Source organism: Microtus ochrogaster, chromosome 16, assembly GCF_000317375.1.
Source record: "Microtus ochrogaster isolate Prairie Vole_2 chromosome 16, MicOch1.0, whole genome shotgun sequence".
Lineage (NCBI taxonomy): Eukaryota > Metazoa > Chordata > Mammalia > Rodentia > Cricetidae > Microtus > Microtus ochrogaster.
Genome location: NC_022018.1, coordinates 60,557,638 through 60,577,701, shown reverse-complemented (window position 1 = coordinate 60,577,701; position 20,064 = coordinate 60,557,638). Strand labels below are relative to the sequence as shown.

At 45.2% G+C, this 20,064-nt stretch overlaps 1 protein-coding gene across 1 annotated transcript in view; it reads left to right on the top strand.

The window, feature by feature from the left end:
* The window catches only part of Tut7 (terminal uridylyl transferase 7), a 51,639-nt gene that overhangs the window by 27,228 nt on the left and 4,347 nt on the right, over positions 1–20,064 (top strand). The window contains exons 14-27 of the mRNA XM_026782935.1: positions 303–389; positions 1,180–1,280; positions 3,408–3,465; positions 5,354–5,457; positions 7,011–7,100; positions 7,522–7,635; positions 7,801–7,878; positions 8,570–8,747; positions 10,929–10,976; positions 11,060–11,151; positions 11,967–12,082; positions 13,642–13,967; positions 16,363–16,427; positions 16,763–16,826. Of these exons, the coding sequence (XP_026638736.1) occupies positions 303–389; positions 1,180–1,280; positions 3,408–3,465; positions 5,354–5,457; positions 7,011–7,100; positions 7,522–7,635; positions 7,801–7,878; positions 8,570–8,747; positions 10,929–10,976; positions 11,060–11,151; positions 11,967–12,082; positions 13,642–13,967; positions 16,363–16,427; positions 16,763–16,826 (1,521 nt within the window). The remainder of the gene's footprint in view (positions 1–302; positions 390–1,179; positions 1,281–3,407; positions 3,466–5,353; positions 5,458–7,010; positions 7,101–7,521; positions 7,636–7,800; positions 7,879–8,569; positions 8,748–10,928; positions 10,977–11,059; positions 11,152–11,966; positions 12,083–13,641; positions 13,968–16,362; positions 16,428–16,762; positions 16,827–20,064) is intronic.

The window sequence follows — 20,064 nt, the reverse complement described above, 5'->3', positions numbered from 1 at the left end:
GATAGACTTCCTGAGGCAGGGTCTCCCTGAGTGGCCCTGGCTGCTGTGGACCCTGAAGTGACCCTCTTATCTCCCTCCCTCCGCTTGGCATTACATCTGTGTCCCACAGGCCTAGCTTGACAGATGTTGTTCGTCTGCTTTTTATTGCTAGAACTGTCTGCTGAGAAGGCATCAAATCTAGTTTTTGAAGCTTGTAAGTTTTCTTTTTTCAAAACTATCTTTTCAGGTTTTCTAGCAGTGTCAACTCTTTCTCCTCTTTTAAACCACTCCCCACTCATCTGTGTCTATTTGTTTCCAAACAGAGGATTTTTCTCCAACTCTTGTAGACGATCAGGCTCGCGAACATATCCGGCAAAATCTAGAAAGTTTCATAAAACAGGACTTTCCAGGTGAGTAGCTTTTTATGTTTAGGAAAGGAGAGGTGATGAACAATCACTTGTATCACAGGCACATTAACTGCAGCAGCCACGGGAAGACCTATGGTGGGCAGGGGCAGAGGTGAGGTAGTCTGTGTGTCTAGGGTGGGCTTTGGTCCACCACACGTGGTTTACAACAGTGCAGATCACCCAGCACACGTGAGGGCAGTCAGTCCCACGTCTTTCCAGGGGCAAGAGAGCTGGCTTAGCCGTCAGGAGCACATGCTGCTCTTGCAGACCAGCTTCAGGGGATCTGGCACCGCTGGTCTCTGTGGGTGTGACTAGAGTGTGTAGACACACACAGAGGGGCACACTGCAAGCATTGCTCTTACCGTAATAAATGCTCCACATTTTTCCTTGAAACATCCTTGCATTTTGGTATAAAGTGATATCCACTAATCTTTCATGTCATATACAGCATGTGTTTTTAAGTAAACTGAGGGAATCATTAAGAATAAATGTGTAGTTAAAAAGACATTGGGGCTGGCGAGACAGCTCAACAGATAGATAAATGACCTTCATGTCAAGCTGATGCCCTGAGTTCAGGACCCACATGGTGGAAGGAAAAACCAGCTTCTACGTATTGTCCTCTGCCTTCCAGATGCGCACACAGACACAGTAAATAACTAAATAAATGTCATAAAAACATTTAAAGACCTTAACTATGAGATAGGATAGTTAGCAATTGGTATTTTGGATTCATTAAAACAACAATTAAATGTACTCAGGTAATGAGCTATTACTTGTCATCTGTCCCTAACAGGAACTAAGTTGAGCTTGTTTGGCTCCTCCAAAAATGGATTTGGGTTCAAACAGAGTGACCTTGACGTCTGTATGACAATTAACGGACATGAAACTGCTGAGGTACGGTTGCCACGTGAACACACATGCGCTGTGAACATGTGGTTAGCGCCGTCCTCACTGGCAGAATTGTGAGGCATCTGGAATGTGCCGGGGCATTCCACATGCAGTGCACCACACAGCACAGCCTCTGACACCTGCACTGGCCCGCTTGGAGGGGATGTGAAGAGTAGAAAGCCCTGGCTGGGCATGGGTGGTGCACACCTGTGATCCCAGCACCTGGGAGCCTGATGAAAGAGGACTGCTAGAAGTTCAAGGTCAGCCTGGGCTGGATAGCAAAAAGAAAAAAAAAAAAGCAGAGCACGCACATTGGCTAGATAGCTTTGAAGGGGCTTTCCTGCATAGCACAGATCATTCTGGATGCTGTGGAGCCAGATCGCCTTCTGCCTTCACCAGTACCTGTTTGCTTAGCCACTACACCAGCACACCCATCCTCCTAGAGTTGCCTGTGGTGTTGGTTTGCTTATACATGGTGAGTACTGACTTTATAGTACAGGACCTAGATTTGAGACAGAGTTGGTCTTATCAGTACGAAACGTGTATTTTGGTAGGCAAGTAATAATTTCTGTTCCCCCTGTTGACTTGGATTGTGTGTCCAGAGACAGCACAGTATACCCCTTATTCTGAAATCCAGCTTAGAGCCTGGTTTGTTGTTGTTGACTCCCCCTCCTTTTGAAGATGGGAGTCTACTGTCTAGTCCAGGCTAGCCTGGATCCTCCTGCCTCGGTCTCTGAATCCTGGGATTACGGCCTGTGCCTTGGGGCCACTCTGACAGCTATTTTCACTGTTTTATTAGCGCCCCGCCACACCCAGTCCTGTTTGTGCTCTCTCTCTGATCACAGCCTGAGAAGTGCCTTAGCATGCCAGGCAGGGCCATGCATAGAGTCACCCTCTTTGGGAACAGTGGTGGCATAGATGCTGCTGCACTGCTGCTGCTCAGGAGCTCTGTCCATCTCTTTGTTCTGAGTCTGCATTCCAGGGCGTCTCTGACTCCAGGAAAATAGCCCAAAGTAGGTCTGCCTGGAGTTTGGTGCTGGTGTGAAGGGAGATTAGGTCTACCATATGGACTCACCTGCTGTGTCTCCTCAATGTTGACTGTCATTAATGTGTTTTAGACACTACTTTTGACAGTATTTCTGAAGCCCTAAGTATGTCGTAGTGTCTGTATAACCAGAAGAACTCACACAGACAGGACCACAAGGCACAATGGTGTGTGCTTGCATCCCACAGACAGGAAGGCCTTTAGTCTGAGATCAGCCGGGGCTGCATAGAGGGACTTGGTCTGGAAAACAACACAAACATGAAGTATGACTTGGCCAGAATACCATCCAGATTACTGTATGACTTTAATCTTGACTAGTCCCACAGGGGACTAGTGACCTGAACTCACTGTCCACAGCAAGCCATCAGTTCTCAGTTAAACTGTGTGCAGATGGGCAGCATGAATGAGACAAAGTCCAGGAGCCCTCATGCATATCCACACCTAAGGTACTCTTCCAAAGACCTTTCTCTAAGTTCTGATTTGGGTTTTTGTTGTACATCCAAAAGAAATTAAGACATGTTTAGAGGTTTGCATATCTTTAGGGTGTTTTGTGTGTATAGTAATTGACACTCCACTGAAAGGGACATAAAAACCATCTGAAATTGATGAGACAGCTCAGCAGGTTAAAAGTTGGTCAGCGGCAACTCTGATGATTCAAGTTCAGTGCCTGAATCCCACAGTGGAAAAAGAAGCTGACTCTTGAAAAGTTGTTTTCTGACATGCATGCTCTCAGTCACACATGTAAAGTCCTGGCATTTGTGTGCACACAAATAAAAGTCAGAAGGAAAATGGTTTGAAATGCCCCTCCCTGTCTCTGAAGGGGATAGAAACTGTCACAGTGCAGGACCTTGCCTCCTGCTTGCTGCTTTGCTTTGGGTCTGACCTAGAACCGCACACAAGCTAGAGAAGCACTCTAGCACTGAGTTCCTTCCCCTGAGGCTGGCTTTGAACTTCCTGTGCAGCCCAGACAGCCCGATAATTGTTGACTGTCTTATCTCAGTCTCCCAAGTAGCTCAGATTACAGCTATGTGCCAGCAGACCAGCTTGTTTTCTGATTTAGCTTCCTTTTTTTTGTGCCTTTGCTGCAGGGGTTAGACTGTGTACGAACTATCGAGGAGCTGGCCAGAGTCCTCAGAAAGCATTCAGGTAACTTGAAATTTTTTTAAAAGTCCTTTTTTTTCTTTTGTGTTATATATACTTAGAATTTATTTGTCCAAAGAGAAAGTATGCCTTCTCATTTGTAAGTATATGTAATGTTAGTATCATTAAAATATTCTATAGTCTAATATGGAAGAGAACTGGTAGTAATGCCTGCGTGGGTGATGCTAATTATCTTGTTTTGGTCAAAACATATTCAAGGCAGGTGAGGGATTTAGGTCATTTTGCCTTACATGTGAATCCAACTGTAGACACATGGTAAAGAGCATACAGACCTCGTGAACTGACTCTGCTTCCCCTCTGCACAACAAACTGAACTGTAAACAAGATGCTTAACATAGCTTGATTCTCATCACAGCTCTAGAAGACTGTTGTAGGTAGTTTCCAATAGAGCAATAGAATGTGGAATGACATACAAACCAGAAATGCTCTTGGGGGCAGCTGTGGACCCAAATAGTGAAAGTCTATGTTTGTTTGCTAGCTTGTCTGTTGGTGGGATAGAGTCTGAGGCCTTGATTATCAGAGGCAAGCACTCTACCAACCACTGCAGTCCAATATTAGCGCTGTCTTAAACATGTAACCCAGGCTAGCCTCAAACTCACTCTGGGATTATGGATATGCACCATCATGCCTGGCTGTTTGCTGGGTGGAGTGCTTAGTTGATTAATTGGTTAGTTTTGGTTGAGTTTGTTTGGGAGGAGTTCTTGTTTTTTGAGACAGGGTCTAATATAGCCTTGAACAAAACTCTTGCCTCAGCCTCCTGACTGCCTAGGATTGCAGGTGCAAGCCACCACACTTGACACAATACTTTCTTTAAACATTAATTTAATCTCTTAAACTTGTGTTCTAATAGTAAGGAATGAGGGTGAGCCACATGGCCCCTGTTCTTGTGGACACACTCATGGGTGTGCACACACATAAAGATACAATTTCCTATGTATATTGAGAAGATACTTTCTTCAAGTAAGAGTCCATCTCTAGTGATTAGTTTTGTTTGGATTCTCAGATTATGCAAAGAAACCAAAGTTCCTAGATTTGACAGTTTTTAATTTTCAGGACTGAGTTGGACTTTGACGATGACTGTAAACTCACCCTTGCTTGCTCTCAGTCTTCTGATCACCTGGGTTGAGGTAGACTGTCCTGTCCTAAGCATCCTCAGTGTATATTTTGTAAGACAAACCATGTTCAGTGGTTGTCGTTAGGACAGAAATGACTCTGTAGAGTCATTTCTATAGAGGGGTCACCCTGCCTCTATCCCTGTGCCTCTGGTTGTTCACCAGGAACTTGGTTCAACTCTGTGGTCCATGATTCTCCAGTACTTACGTCCGCTCATTGACTGCTTTACAATTCTTCTCAGTTTCCTCCTGTCTCTTAGAACACATTTTCCTTCCCCTCAAGTCCATTTTCCAGTCCACATAGTGCCACGGAAGGGCCCTGAAGCCTTTTTGTGCCACTTTCCTTGACAGGTAAATGCCCTCCACTCCCCTACTTCGGTGTTCCAAAGTGTAGCTCTACTGAAAGTCATTCCTTCCTTTCCAGCTGTCGTTTCTAGCTCTGTGGTGACACAGTAATCAGATGGACAGGGTAGTGGGACTCATGAATGCAAGCTCCAGTAGCTCCTCTGTGGAAACGCACACACTTGCAGCTTCTCATGGGTCAGTTGGTTTGTGAAGGACAGTGGACTTTTTGGTTCTTGTGATTCAAATATCAGTGTGTTTAATAGATGAAGTCAGTTAGTTATTCATAGCAAACTTTGTTGATTAGTTATGATGAATTCAGTGGGGCAGCTCAAGTCAGGTTTTGTTTATCATGGAGCCACCAGCATGAGAATCGCCTCTGCCCGGTGTGTGTAATCCTATGTCTTACTCCGTCTTAGGCCTGAGGAACATCCTGCCCATCACAACAGCCAAGGTGCCCATTGTGAAGTTCTTCCATCTAAGAAGTGGTCTAGAGGTCGACATCAGCTTGTATAACACACTGGTAAGATTCCTAGGGTTCGGCCAGCCTAGCTTGCTTTCTCATTTTTTTAAGAGTCTCGAAGACTAACCTACTCCAGTCTTACCTCTCACTTGACAGGTAGTAAACCTCCTAGTTTGTTTCCTTCTTGAGTACTTTTTTTTAAAGCTTCCTGTTTGCTTGCTTCCTCCCATCCAGCCTTTGTTTTTGCAGTGGCTGGAAGTGGGGGCTTGTGACAGGGTTTCATGTGCTGAGGCTAGCCATGACCTTGAATTTCTGGTCTTCCTGGCTCCACCCCACAAGTACTAAGATTACAAACAGACATTACCATGCCTGGTGTTTCAGGCATTTTCTTTAGAGAGATCAAGAGGAATGAGTGAAACCCTGTCTCGAAAAACCAAAAAAAAAAATATATATATATATATATATTTTTTTATATATATATATATTACATATATATATATATGTAAATCAGTGAAATGAGAAATTCGTTTCATCTTCCTTACCCCATCTATTTGGCTGCTCGGCCTTAACCCCAGTAGCTAAGGCAGCTCTCTGCCCTTGTTTTCCTCTGTCTCTGGGAATTATTTGGGTGCTTGATGTGTGTCTTGTAATATTCTGCAGGTGGGCTGTGGAGAATTCAGTAGCTACTCATATCCACACGAGCTAAGGGTGGAGCTCAGTAGTAGGGTGTTTGCCTACACTCCTTCCATCCCTACCCTGTTGTCAGGGAGTTGGTCAAATGCTCATCAGTTTCAGTGTGAGAGTTGTTTGCATGTGTGCACGTGTATGTGTGCATCAGAGAGAGAGAGAGAGAGAGAGAGAGAGAGAAGAGAGAGAGAGCGCACATAAGCCCAAGAGAAGATGCACTTCAGATGAGGTCAGAATAGCACGTTTGTCTCCCTGGCTTGAACTTGACTGTGATTTGGTTTGTGTGCTGTGTCCCTTCTCGTTGGCCTCACACATGGCTGCTCCCAGACCCAGTGGGGCTGAAAGCATTTGACTCAAATGATGCCACAGGGAAAGGGAAAGTCTTACATCTGCTTAGAGGAAATCCATCCTCTGAGTGCTGGGATGGCAGGCCTACGTCACACTGTTAGTGTTCAGACGTCTGTACTGTCCTGACCTTGGGGTGTGCGTCCTCAGCTGTAGCCACTAAGAGCACCACCTGTGCACAGTAGCTGCATTCTCTCTTCAGAGGACCTACCCACCTGCCTTCTCTGTCTCTTTCTCTCTCTTTTCTGTGCTCTTCTCTTCTTCCACTCCTGTCCCCAGAGGTCAGGCTCCCCCTCCTCTTCCCTCCTTTTCCATTCCCTTTCCCCTAATAAAAACCCCTCCCGTGAACTCTGTCGCAGGGCATCTTTCTCTCACATGCTGCTTTTTCTAAATCACAACAACCATACCTAGTAACATGCTTGTTTATTTAAATGGCTTTTTTTTTCAGTTTATGCAGACTAAAGATTTATTAATGAAATCAGAAGTTGCATGTATTTGTTGTTATCTAAACTGTGTTGCAGTGTGAACCCTTCTAGGTCAGAATGTTGTCAAGCCTCATGGTGCCCTTTCCTTTCCAACAGGCTCTTCATAACACAAGACTCTTATCTGCATACTCTGCCATTGACCCCAGAGTGAAATATCTGTGCTACACCATGAAAGTGTTTACAAAGGTGGGTGCTGCTGCTTGTGGCTTAGTTAGAAATTGTTGTGTTTTCAAATCCTTTTGAAAGCATAAGTGTGACACTCCCACCTTCCACACACAGTGGGCTAGATTGGAACTCACTGTGCAGATCAGGCTGATCTCAAACTCACTGAGATCCTCCTGCCTCTGCTTCCTAAGTACTAGGATTAAAGGCATGAGCCACCACACCCATTATTGATGTGTTTTAGTTTTTCATAATAACCCTGTTGTGACTAACAGTGCACTACTTTCTTGAGTTCAGTTTGATTTAGGTTGGATTGGTTGCTTTAGTTGACATATTTTCATTTTGAAAATGTGATTTTTGTATTAGTTCCTCAGATGAGGTAGTGGTGCTGGGTGACTGCGAGCTGCGTAGAAATGGCATTCACAGTGCTGTCTCCTCCCTCTAGATGTGTGACATCGGTGACGCGTCCCGAGGCAGCTTGTCCTCCTACGCCTACACTCTTATGGTGCTATACTTCCTTCAGCAGAGGTCTCCACCTGTCATCCCTGTGCTCCAAGAGGTACCCCCAGGGCCTGTGTCCTCTGCAGAACTGGGCTGTCTCTGAGCCTCTGCCTCTGCTAGCATGCTGTAGTTCTGTCATTAAGTTTCCAACTTTTCCTAGGTGTGTTGGTATCAGCACATTAGTTTTTCATTCTATACTAATAACTTTTTAAATTAATTTCAGATATACAAAGGTGAAAAGAAACCAGAAATACTTGTTGATGGCTGGAATATTTACTTTTTTGATCAAATAGATGAACTGGTGAGTATTTTAGGTAAAGATTTGGCTAAAAGTTGTCCTGCTCTGTGCTGTAGAAGACCATGGTGTAGAGCTGACGTCTGTCTGTTAGGACAGTGACGACATTCTTGAGGGTTCTCTTTTATTAAGCTAAATGTATTTACAGGCACTGCACCGGAGTTTAATCACTGTCCACTGGCTCTTCCAAGGGAACACGATTTTATTGCATGGCTGTTCTTCCTGAGACTTTGTAGATTTGCGCTAGTTCTGTCCTGACTGCACAGCTCTCAAGCTTCTCCACAGATTCTCACCTTCATATTCTGAGATGATACATTGTTGAAAACTCTTGAATTGTCTCTTCGTCCAAGTCAGAGTAGCGGTTAATAGACTCGTGTAAATGCTGTTTTAAAACATAAATGAAAGCCAGGTGTGGTGGTGCACACCTTTAATCCCAGTGTTTGGAAGGCAGAGGCAGGTGGATCTCTGTGAGTTCAATGCCATCTTGGTCTACAAAGCGAGATCCAAGACAGCCAAGCTACACAGAGAAACTCTGTCTCAAAAAAACCAAAACAAAACAAAAAAATGTGAATGAGAACTTATTACATCTTGTGTATGTAAGCCAGTTAACTTGTCCAGACCGTCCTCCTGGAGTGCGGACATACTGCTGTTAGCCCTTTGTAATGGAGCGGTATCTCTCGTTCCCTTCTCTTTCTAGCCCACTTGTTGGCCAGAATATGGAAAAAATACAGAATCTGTTGGGCAGCTGTGGTTGGGACTTCTCCGCTTCTACACAGAGGAGTTTGATTTTAAGGAGCATGTAATCAGCATCAGAAGAAAAAGTCTGCTGACGACTTTTAAGAAACAGTGGACCTCAAAATACATCGTTATTGAAGGTATGAATGAAGTCAAATTAGAAGTGAGCTGATGGCCTGTCAAGTTTGAGGGGTGATGTAAAGAGCCTTTCAAGTTGGACGTCGACTCTAAACCATAGGCCCCTCCTGGCTCTTCCGGCACACAGCTTCTGTGGAGCAGTCACTGAACCACTGCCCATAGTGTGCAGTGCAGCAGCCCTGTTGCGGCCCATACCACCCTACAGGTTCATTTTTAAGTTTCTAGTGCCTCCAGGTGAGGCCATGAGTTCAGAATCTTTGTTCAGCAGAATAACCGTCCACTAATGTCGGACCCATGTGGGAGCGCAGGGCAGCAGTAGACCCGAGGTAGTCTCAAGGTAGTGGGATGTTTAAATCTGAGATGAGTTGTTTTTCCAGTTCTAATTCTGATGTGGATTTTGTTTGTTTTGTTTTTGGTCATAGGTAAGCAAGTGCATGAAACATTTAATACTTAATGTTTAAAACCTAATGTAGATTTCCACAGCTTCTGATCTGAATGCCTGGTCTAACTGTATAGAGAAATGCATTTCCACAGCTTCTGACCTGAATGCCTGGTCTAACTGTATAGAGAGATACATTGAGTTGTATAGATTTGGAGTCTGCTTAATTTCGGTGTGTGATGTTTTTTATGTATTTGCAAGGGTTTTTTTATATTAAAGTTAAAATAATTTAAGACTAAAATAAAAATTAAACTTTGCTAAAGGCTGGAGAATGCCACTAGAAATGAGTTTTCGGATCTCTGCCTCCTGTCACCATTTGTCAGTGCCGACCAAGGGGAAGGCATTTTCTGGCTGGGCCTGGTGCTCAGACCTGTGACTCCCGCATTTGGGAGGCTGAGGCCGTTGGATCAGGTCACCCCACTGGACTCAAGGAATCCATTGGAGCCATTGATGTTAGTTGTTCATAACTGATAGGAATTTAATTTTTAAAAACAAAACGAAGGTTAAATACTTTAGTGAGCTAGGAAGTGGCTGAGGAAATGTCTTCTTGGTCTCATGGGATCCATGTTCTTACTGTGCACTGATATCTAGATGGTGTGAAGACTTTATGATTCCTTCATTTCTTTGGGTAGTGTTGGATGTAGGGCTGTGCACTTCAGCCTGGGCTGTGGGTGGGGATTTAGCATTTTGGATGCTTCTGTCAAAGCAGAATTAGTGGGGAAGGGATCTTCTCTTATTACCATGTCTTTTGTTGTTGTCTAGCGTACTAAGTGAATTGAGAGCATGGTAGCCCATATCTGTAATCTCAGCACTGAGAGACAGACCTACCACCCCAGAGCAGTGCCGCAGCTTCTCAAGCACTTGAGTTAACAGCAAACAACCAAAGTACAACACACTCATACATACACACTCACACACACAACAGAAGAGAGCAAGACTGGTCTAACTGGGATGATAGTCTCATTGCACTTATTGCAAGAGGAGCGCAAAGGAAGGGCTCTGTGCTCCAGCTGACAGGAGCGTCTGATGTCACTCCCTAGCTTAGTGCTTGCCCCGGGTGCCTCGCTTCTCTGGCTCCTCCTGCTGTGCATATGTCTCCTTCAGGTCCCTGGGGAGGGCTTCCTTTGCCTTTTTCACTACTGTCTTAGGCAGGGAGAAAATGATATCTATCTTCATCTGACGACCAGATCATTAGTGTGTGTGTGTATATTAGTATTATAGATGTGTATATAGCATTTTAAATCCTCTATAAAATATTATTTAGTGTAGCAGTGCTCAGTAGCACTGTGTTATAGCGCAGTTCCTCACAGCCATGCCTGTCACACCTGCCTCCCTGCACCAGGCCACCATGGCACCTGCTGTTTGTGTTCTTGTGACTCCTACTCAGGTCTTGTCCCACCCTTGGTTTGTTCGTTTATGCTTGTGACCCCTAACGTGAACACAAATGGACATCATTAAGTCACCTGGTTAATGAGTCTTCTCAGTACTTTTTCCAGAAATGGTCAACCTGTGTAGTATGAAGGACTTATAAAGATGGTAAAGACAACACAGCGGTCTTTTCTAGTCAATGCTTTGGGGGCCTTGCCTTCTATTTGGGCTTCTCTGTTGCTTAGCAGAGCACACCTCTTACTACTCAGCGAAGAGGTGATGCTTTCTTCTTGTTGTGTGGACCTAGGCTAAGGGATGGATGGTGCTATATATCCTACTTTATTATCTTTTTGTCTCTTTCATTTTCCTTACTCAGATCCTTTTGATTTGAATCATAATCTTGGTGCTGGATTATCAAGGAAAAGTAAGTTACTCTTGTTTGTAAACTTGGTGGCATCTCTTGTTCTTTTAATGCATGTAATTTAATTTTTACTTTTTTCTTTATAGTGACAAATTTTATAATGAAAGCTTTTATCAATGGTAGAAGAGTATTTGGAATTCCGGTAAAAGGATTTCCAAAGGACTACCCCTCAAAAATGGTGAGTTCTTTGGAAATGCTAGAGAGCCAATAAGGCACACGTCTTAGTCACAGTAAGTGTGCAGTAAGGGATGGTTCAGTCAAGCTGCTTAGCAGATCTGTCTTCTCCAGTGTCATTTTGTAGTGTGGCATTTGAAATATATGCAGTTATTTTGAAATACATATTATTGACCGTAGCCCCTACTTGGCAACAGGTCTCCCCAGGCCTATACTCCTTTTCTCTATTCAGAACTTTATCCCCTTTGAATAGTAGCTTCCCATTCCTTCCCGCCCCCACCCCCAGGAAGACTGATGCAACTTTTCCATGTGGGCATAGAGGTGCTTTGAGTGTATCATTGTTGACGTCTACAGTGGTCCTTCTCACGCTTGTTGAAGAACTCCTTCGCCCGCAGTCTGTTCAGATAGGTGCTCTCTTCAGTGAGTGTGCAGGTGCGGTGCATCCCCGACCCCTGCAGTAGACTCTTAAGCCACACAGCAGCACCAGTACTAGCGTGCAGCCCCTCACTTTGCCTCAGTGTCGACTATGTTCCTCAGTTCATTGCTGTTTAGCCATTTCGTTTCCTGATGCCCTCTATGTGGCCATGGCTTCTCCTTTTGTGTTGAAGCCACTTATGTGCATGTGTTGTCAGTGTCCTCCAACTTCAAGAAATAAAAGAAATAGGTTTAGGTCAGTCTATCAGCTATGCCTCTCACTGGCTGTAAGGTCTTGTTTGGGATGAACAGCACCAATATTAACAAACCAATCTGTTCTCGCATGGGTCTCTGGTGTGCCATGATCTTGTTCGCAGTTTCTTTTACACGGCTGTATTCTTGTAGGAATACTTTTTTGATCCAGATGTTCTAACTGAGGGAGAACTGGCTCCGAATGACAGGTGTTGCCGAATTTGTGGAAAAATCGGACACTTCATGAAGGACTGTCCCATGAGGAGAAAGTAAGCACGTGTCCAGAGGGGCAGCCTCATTTTATCTCCTTGTTGTGCCGTACAGGGAAAATCAAATAAGCCTCTGAAATCGAGCATTTTTCATATAAATTTAAGATCTTTTTTTTTTTTTTAAATGAAAATGTGGGGCTGGAAAGATGGCTCAGAGGTTAAAAGCACTGTCTGCTCTTCCAGAGATCATGAGTTCAATTCCCAGCAACCACATGGTGGCTCACAACCATCTATAATGAGATCTGATGCCCTCTTCTGGCCTGCAGACACACATGCAAACAGAATGCTGTATACATAATAAATAAAATCTTAAAAAAAAAAAAAGCAGAAGAGGGCATCGGAGCTCTTCTATATAAAAAATGAAAATGCAGTGATCCGATGTGGCTGAGTGCAGATGCTGAGCCTGCTTACGTGAAGACGGCCTTCTGCCTTCCACGCCGGGGCACTCGCACTGGCTTTTAGTGTAATCATTTCCCATTACCTTGAGCAGATCAGTGCTTAGGCACCGTGCTGTCCCCTGGTGATGGTACAGTGAGAAGCAGGGGTGTTTTCTACAGTCTGCTTGAGTCATCGTTCTCCTGGCTGACAGTGCTGTTCCCATTTCAGAATACACTTAAGCAAAGGAGGTCACAATCTGGAATTTACCGACTAGTGATCAGTAGGGCAGAAAGAAATGATCTTGATACCTGGGTGCCATTTACCAGTACTTTCTGCACTTGGGAGGCTGAGGCAGGAGAATCAGGATCTCAAGGCCAGCCTTAGCTACAAAGAGGGTATGAAGTCATCCTGGCCTATATGTGACATTGTCTCAAAAAATAAAGTCAGTGGGGCTAAAGAGATGACTCAGTAGTTAAGAGCACTTACTGCTCGTGCAGAGGACCCTAGTGCCATCCCTAGCACCTGCATCTCGTGGCTCATAGCCCCCTGTAATGCCAATTCCAGGGCCTCTGTGGACACTGGCATATGTATGGTACACATACATATACAGAAAATAAAAACTAAAATAAAAGTGACTGACATTTTTTAAGATAAACCTCTTTAAAATCATGGTTAGAAGTTTTCTGTGAAATTCAAGTTTTACAGTTTAAACTGTCACTGCTTAGTGAAAGCTAATACACCAGAAGGCTGGTCAGCACAGCAGCACAGGCATGACTGGGCCCAAGGCCTGGTCTCAGCAGTAAGCACTGATTTCCCAGCACTGTGACAGACAGGCTCCGTGCCCAGGGCTCAATAATTGAAAATTCAGCCAAACAGGCTGTATGGAGTCTAGTGCACCTGGGTTGAACATATACAGATTTGGGTTTCTGGTTGTTCACTCCACGGTACGGTGTAACTGTCAGAGGGGTTATGTGGGTTGTGCTTATAGTACACCATGTTCTGTAAGGGCTTGGGCAGCTGTGAGTTTGGATGCTGAAGAACTGTAAAAATCATAATAGAGAAGCCACACTTGTCAAATTCAAGGTTTCCTGTTTACACTCTGGTCCTGGCTGTCTCTACATGTGGATGCAACTTGGTCAGTTTCTGTAGACACTTTTCCTATAGTATCTTATCTTTTATAGAGTGAGGCGGCGGCGAGACCAGGAAGATACCCCAAACCAAAGATACTCTGAGAGCAAAGAAAAACGGAGCAAAGAGGACAAAGAAATTCAGAACAAGTACACAGAAAAGGAAGTGTCAGCAAAAGAAGATAAGCCCACACAGTGCGCAGCTGTGAAAGCAAAGCCAGCGAGGGCAGTTGTGGACCTGGGGCGGGAGAAGATTCTCAGGACACCAGTGGAAAAATGGAAGAGACAGGATGACAAAGACTTAAGAGAAAAACGTTGTTTCCTTTGTGGAAGAGAAGGACACATTAAGAAGGAATGCTCACAGTTCAAAGGCTCTCCAGGTACAGACACCTCTCCAGAGACCTTGATGTTAACCTCTTAGAGTTTTTCACACTTTTGTTTCCTTAAGGAATATATGCTCGGCAAAGATGGTGCTGTAAGGAAATGACATCCCCCTCCCCCCACTCCTTACATGCTTTCCCTGGGTGTGACTTAACTGCTTGTTCCTCGGTTTACTTAGTCTTAGGAAAATCTAAGATTACCAATGAAATGGCAGTTTGCTCATCTCCAATCCTCATACACATCGTCTCTGTAAACAAGTTACAGTGAGAGGCTGCTCACCGTGTGTGCTTGTGACTCAAAGCATTGCCGAGACACCCAGGAGGCGGTAGCTGAGGTACAAATGAGCCAAGAATAGAAAGATGTCGGCAGTGCTTCAGAGAACTGTGGAGGGTTTCGTCTTTAACCCTTATTTGAATACCTTTCTGTCAATGACCATAGTGACTCTGAGATGAAGAGGAAAATGTCTTAATAGCCCACAATTCAGAGTCATGTGCAGATCTTCTCCATGTCTATGGTCAGAGTTACATAGGAGGCTGAAGCAGGGGAGTGACACCAGCCTAGGCAGCATAGTGTGACTCTGTCTTAAGCACACAATCAAGCCACCCCCTAATACTGACCTTTATGTTGCTGGGTGTGAGTTGGTCATTTTTACTGAGTAGGTTGTGTCCATCATCTACACCTTTTTAATAATCTGGACACTTTAACCTGTGTAAGTTATGGTCTTCAGAACAACTTATAGACTGTACTGGTTCTTAGAATAAATGTGGGTGAAGCTGGATAAGTGTAGACAGGAGCCCTAGAGAGCAACTGTAACTACCCATTTGCTGAGGCAGCTCTGTAAATCCTTCCCTCAAACACCCTGGATGCTGGCAGCGCCGATGCACACTTCCATTTTAGATAGCAGGTCTGCCAGGCAGAGTCTCTTGGTGTTTAAGACTGAAACTTTAGGTGTTTTTTTGTTCCCCCTTTGGGTTTTTGAGACAGAGACTCAACTACTGTAGTCAAAGCCAGCCTATAATTTGCTATGTAGTTCCAGCTGGCTTCAAACTCCCAGCCTCCTGAGTTCTGGGATTACATGATTGTGCTGTCATGCCCACTCATCCTTATTAGGTAGAAAGAGTTTGTTTTAACATTGTCTTCTAACTGATGCTTGACTGTGAATGGTCCAGCTTTGGCTGACTTCCATGGCCTGAGTTAACCTTGTTCTTCTAAGAAGGTCAGAACTGAACCCCAACATCTGCCTTGGTTTCCCCTTATAAGAAGGAGATGAGACTTAAAGGAATTAAAATAATGACATGTTGCCGGGCGGTGGTGGCGCACGCCTTTAATCCCAGCACTCGGGAGGCAGAGGCAGGCGGATCTCTGTGAGTTCGAGGCCAGCCTGGTCTACAAGAGCTAGTTCCAGGACAGGAACCAAAAAAAGCTATGGAGAAACCCTGTCTCGAAAAATCCAAAAAAAAAAAAAAAATGACATGTTAACATTCAGTCAACATGCTAAAAGTCAATCAGGCACCATTTCAAAGTTAAGTATAGTTAAAGATGATCTCATTTAGGTCAGACAATAGCCTTCTTCAACCTAGTTGGAGCTAGACAATATAGACACAATTAAACATAGTTTTCTCAAAATTACTCTTCTGCTCTGTATTTGATGAAGACTCAAGGCTGGGTTTACGAACAAAATGAAGCAGACCTTTGTGGTCCCCTCTTCCCCTCCTCCAGTGTGGTCACCCTATACCGCCCCTCAGCTGTGCTCCTTCGCCCAGCAGTAGGCTGTAAGTTACTGACCCACCGGTGTCTCAGAACTGTTGAGGCCGAGGAAACGCACAATTAGAAAAATGCTTGCTCAAGACCTGTGTTCTGTTCCCAATGTGGCCACGAAAGCAGGGCATTGCAGTGGATGCTGTAGTCCTGTGCTGGGAATGCAGAGACAGGCAGATCTTTGGGCTCACTAACCAGCTAGCGTAGCCCAACTAAGGTTCCAGCAAGAGACCCTGCCCCAAAACCAAAATGAACTGCTCTTGAATGAACTCAGATACAGACTCACACACCCATACATATGCATGTGCACATACACGCGCACGTGCACACACACAAGTGTGAGAGTGGCATTTCTGGCAGCCCAACAGGGCACCTGGCTAGCAGAGGGATTAGCAGCCATAAGGAAAAGCCCTGGTCTAGAAACCAACCCGTGTAGTATTTACAGCTAATGTCCATGTCAGCACGAGAGCAGAGGGACACATGGGCTAGAGCACGGTGAATGGTACCCTGTCACTCCTTCAGTGGGCTGGGTGGAATCTCATCACACCAACAGGAAAATTTCCTTAAAACATTGGCGAGTAGGGCCGTTGCTTTAAATTTAAAATAGGAACGAAAAGTGTTCCTTTCTTTCTGTAGGTTTGTGTCAGTCAGCTTATGTGTCTGGATACCCTTCACCTAGCCCTTTGAGACCAGTTGCTCAGGTAAAAGCCAGCCCAAACCTGAGAAGGGAGCCCTGTTCACTCTGTCCTGCTCACTCCCCAGAGTCTTCTGGAGTGCTTGAAGCTGTGTGCTGGGCCCTCCTGGCTGGCCTGTGTGCTTCTTCCTCCTAGCCCGATGTACTGTGTGGTAAGGCTTGTTGGGCCCTGGTAGCAGGGGCTTGCTAGATGACTTCCTGCATACATGTCTGTCATTCCAACTAACGTGCAAACTTCTGCCACCACTGCCTCTCCGCCTCTCCCAGCTCGTGGATACAGTTTGAGGCTGTTTCTGTTGCTTTTACCTTCAGTTTTTGTAAACCATTTATTTCATTTTTTAGGCAGTGCTTTTACATGAAGACAAAAAGAAACAAAAAACAACCATATTTTTGAGTCCCCAGTCAGGTATGTGGTTTTTAAAGGGTCAGATTATGTGTTGTTTTTCTTCTCTGAATATTTTACCACATGCCTTTTGAGAGCCTTCTCTTGTGCCTTGTGGTGCTGACAGAGGGATATCAGAACCTCTCAAGGAAACTTAAACCAAACCAAGCCAAACAAAAAACCCTCTTGCTCTGCTTCCACCTCACATCCTTAGTCTGACTGTCCAGTGGGTAAGTGCGGCCTGTGTAGTTTTCAGATATTGCAGGTGACTTCCCTCCCCTGGGGAAGAACTGCTACCCTCAACCATGGAGGCCTTTCTTGTGCCTCTTGTGACTGCTGTGGCATTGCCATGTCTTGTGGAGATTACCTGCCGTACTCCAGAAGGAAAGAAAGTCATAACTTGAGCTCTCCACTCTGCAACCTGACAACTGTTTCACTTATTTACCCCTCAGCAAACATCTGTTGAGAGTCTAACTACCCAGCAGCGGCCTCAGCACTGCATGTACCCCAGTGAGAAGCAAAGCCCCTCCACTGCCTTCCTGTCAGGGACAGACAGCCATAAGGCAACAGATGCTTTAAGCAGGGAAATCACAAAATGATGCTGAGCATGGTGGTATCCCCTCTGCTAAAATATCATCTAAGTCAGCCGAGTCGTAGGAAGTGAGGGTCAGGTGGAGAGGAGACAGACCTTTAACTGGTAGCAGTTCCTGCTCTTCAGCCCAAGGCTGTGGCAGGGATGGTGTGAGCATGGGAGAGCAGTGGGACTTGAAGGCTGGTGCCCTGGGACTCCGGCAGTTACAGGAGGCCTGGGAGGTTTGCTCAGTGAGATGGGCAGTGCTGGACCTTAGAGGAACAGTGCTGTCTGAAGTCTTGTAAAGGCCAGGACAGGAGCACTGCAGCCATGGAGTATTAATCAAGGTGGTCACAGGTTCGAGTGGAGTGTCAGGGAGGACGGTTGGGTGTGGATATTCTGGGCACTGATATGAAGACCCAGTGAGGCTCTGTCACGGCAGTCTCTGAGAACTGGAAGAACAAAGGAGTTCTTGTTGTTGTGTTGGGGAAAGGTCTGCTTCATGGTGGTAGCTGTGCAATTCCAGGGCAGGGATGTCGAGTGGCTAGTTGAATATATGAGCCTGGCATTTAATTGGTCCAGGCTGCAGAAAGGAACAGTGTTGCCGGTGTGGAGATAGCATTTTAAGCCCCTGTGCTATGGAGACCTCCCAGCAAGTAAAGCACACGGAGCAAAGGGAAGTGTGTAGACCCTGGGAGAAAGGAAGGCCGAGAGAAAGGTGATGCTGAAAGGAGCCAGAGCTGGGTCTCAGACTGCAGCAAATGCAGTGCTTTGTGGATGCTGCCTGCAGTTTGGGTGCAGGTTGAATGCAATCCTGGGCTTGGCACCTGACCTCTCTGAAGCCTCTGCAAAGAGCTTTTTTCTTTGGAATAAGGTTCAGGCTTGCATGGAAAGGAATTGGAGTCTGCTTAGCCTTGACTGTGATATCAAGGGCAGGGTCTCTCCTGCCATGCCCCAGGCCTGTAGAGGGATGCTAAAGAGAACATGGTGGTTTACCAGGGCAAGATGAAAAAGAGAAGACGAAATTGAGTCAAGGAAAAGAAAGTGACTTCTTCAGCATCATTGTAGAAGGTAATAAAAGTATAAAAGGTGATGTAAACAGCAGAGTCCTGGCCAGTAGATGGCCTCATCGGTCCATCCCGGGCCCTCCCTCTTTACAGGGAGGCTAAAGGAAGAGAAGAGCGTGAACAATCAGCCTCTTCTAAGTTCTTGCCTTTTTTTATTTAAAAAAAAAGAACGGGGGGGGGGAGGTCTTTTTATGTATATGAGTGTTTTGCCTGTGTGTGCCTCATGTGTGAGTGGCACCTGTGTTGAGTCCCCTGGAACTAGAGTTACAGATGTTCTAGGCTGTGATGTGAGTGCTGGGAATCAAACCTGGCTCCTGCTGGAGCAACAAATGCTCTTAACTACTGAGTCGAAATTTTTCAAGATAACAGCGTATGTAACCTTTGCTTCAGCAGTGTCTCGTTTAGTTACACCGGTAATCTCTTTTATGCATCAGACTGTCACAGCGAGGGTAAGATAAGAACAAGCTCGGAACATGGAGAACACAGATTGGCTGCAGTTTGAAGCATCCTCTGGGGAGCCCTGGGATGACATCCTAGGAACAAAGTGCTGACTTTTTAGCTTGGAGAGACTGTTAGGGTGTGACGTTTTAGCTAAGATCAGACCATGACAGTCCCTGCCCCACAGAAGGATGAGCTGTCTTTCCTGGACTTTCTGGCCTCTTCTGTCAAGGCAAGGATACTGACCACGCTCTGGGAACGCTGAGGATGCTCTGGGCTAGGAATGTCTGTTCTCCACTATGATGCTGTTTGTTAGGGAGGAGAACGGTGCCATTGTTAGTGTGTTTGCCTCGGGTTTTGTTAAGTACCAAGAGGTGTTATCTCAAGTATTTGCAGTTATTGTACTTTTTTTTTTTTTTTTTTTTTGGCTGTGGAGAGATGTTTATTAAGACTTGCTCAGACTGGGGGCTTGGACCCGCCCCTGTGCCGCATACCCAACACAGAAAAAGGTTTCTATAAAGTGAACACACTTTAGTCGTAAGTAGTAGAAATAGTGAGGCCCTGAGACTAGCCTGGAGTGAGGTAAGGCAGTGGGGGGCTCCTCTGCTGGCCAGGCCAGAAAAACGAAGAAAGGCCTTGCTGCCACCTTTGAAGAGGGTGAAGGGAGGAAGGTGTCCTTGAAAGTCAAGCCCCTATGGGTGCAATCACAAGGACAATGTACTTTTTTTTAAGAGTGTGGAGAGGAAACATTTAAATTATATCAGATCACCCCCTCCCCCTTTTTTTAAGCTAGTATCTCATGTAGCCAAGGCTGGCTTTAAATTTTCTGTGTAGCTGAGGGTGAGCTACATGTATGGTAGGCAAGCAAGTAGTCCACTGTCTACGTGACCGCCCAGCTGTGGTACCAGGTCTCTGTACACAAAATCTTAAGTACATGGAGTTGAGGTTGATGTGTAGATTAATTTAAAAAAAAAAAAAACAGAATTCTTCAAGTCTTAACCGCACTTAGACCTGAAGGAGAACATTGTACGTGGCAAATAAGCAGGAGGAAGCTTAAGAGAACATGAGCTCCAGTAGTCCTCAGGAAGATTTGTGATTGTTCTCCATGGAACACAGCATTTCAAAATAAGAGTTCTGTTGGGTCCCTCCAAATCCAGTAGACAAAATAAGAGTTCTGTTGGGTCCC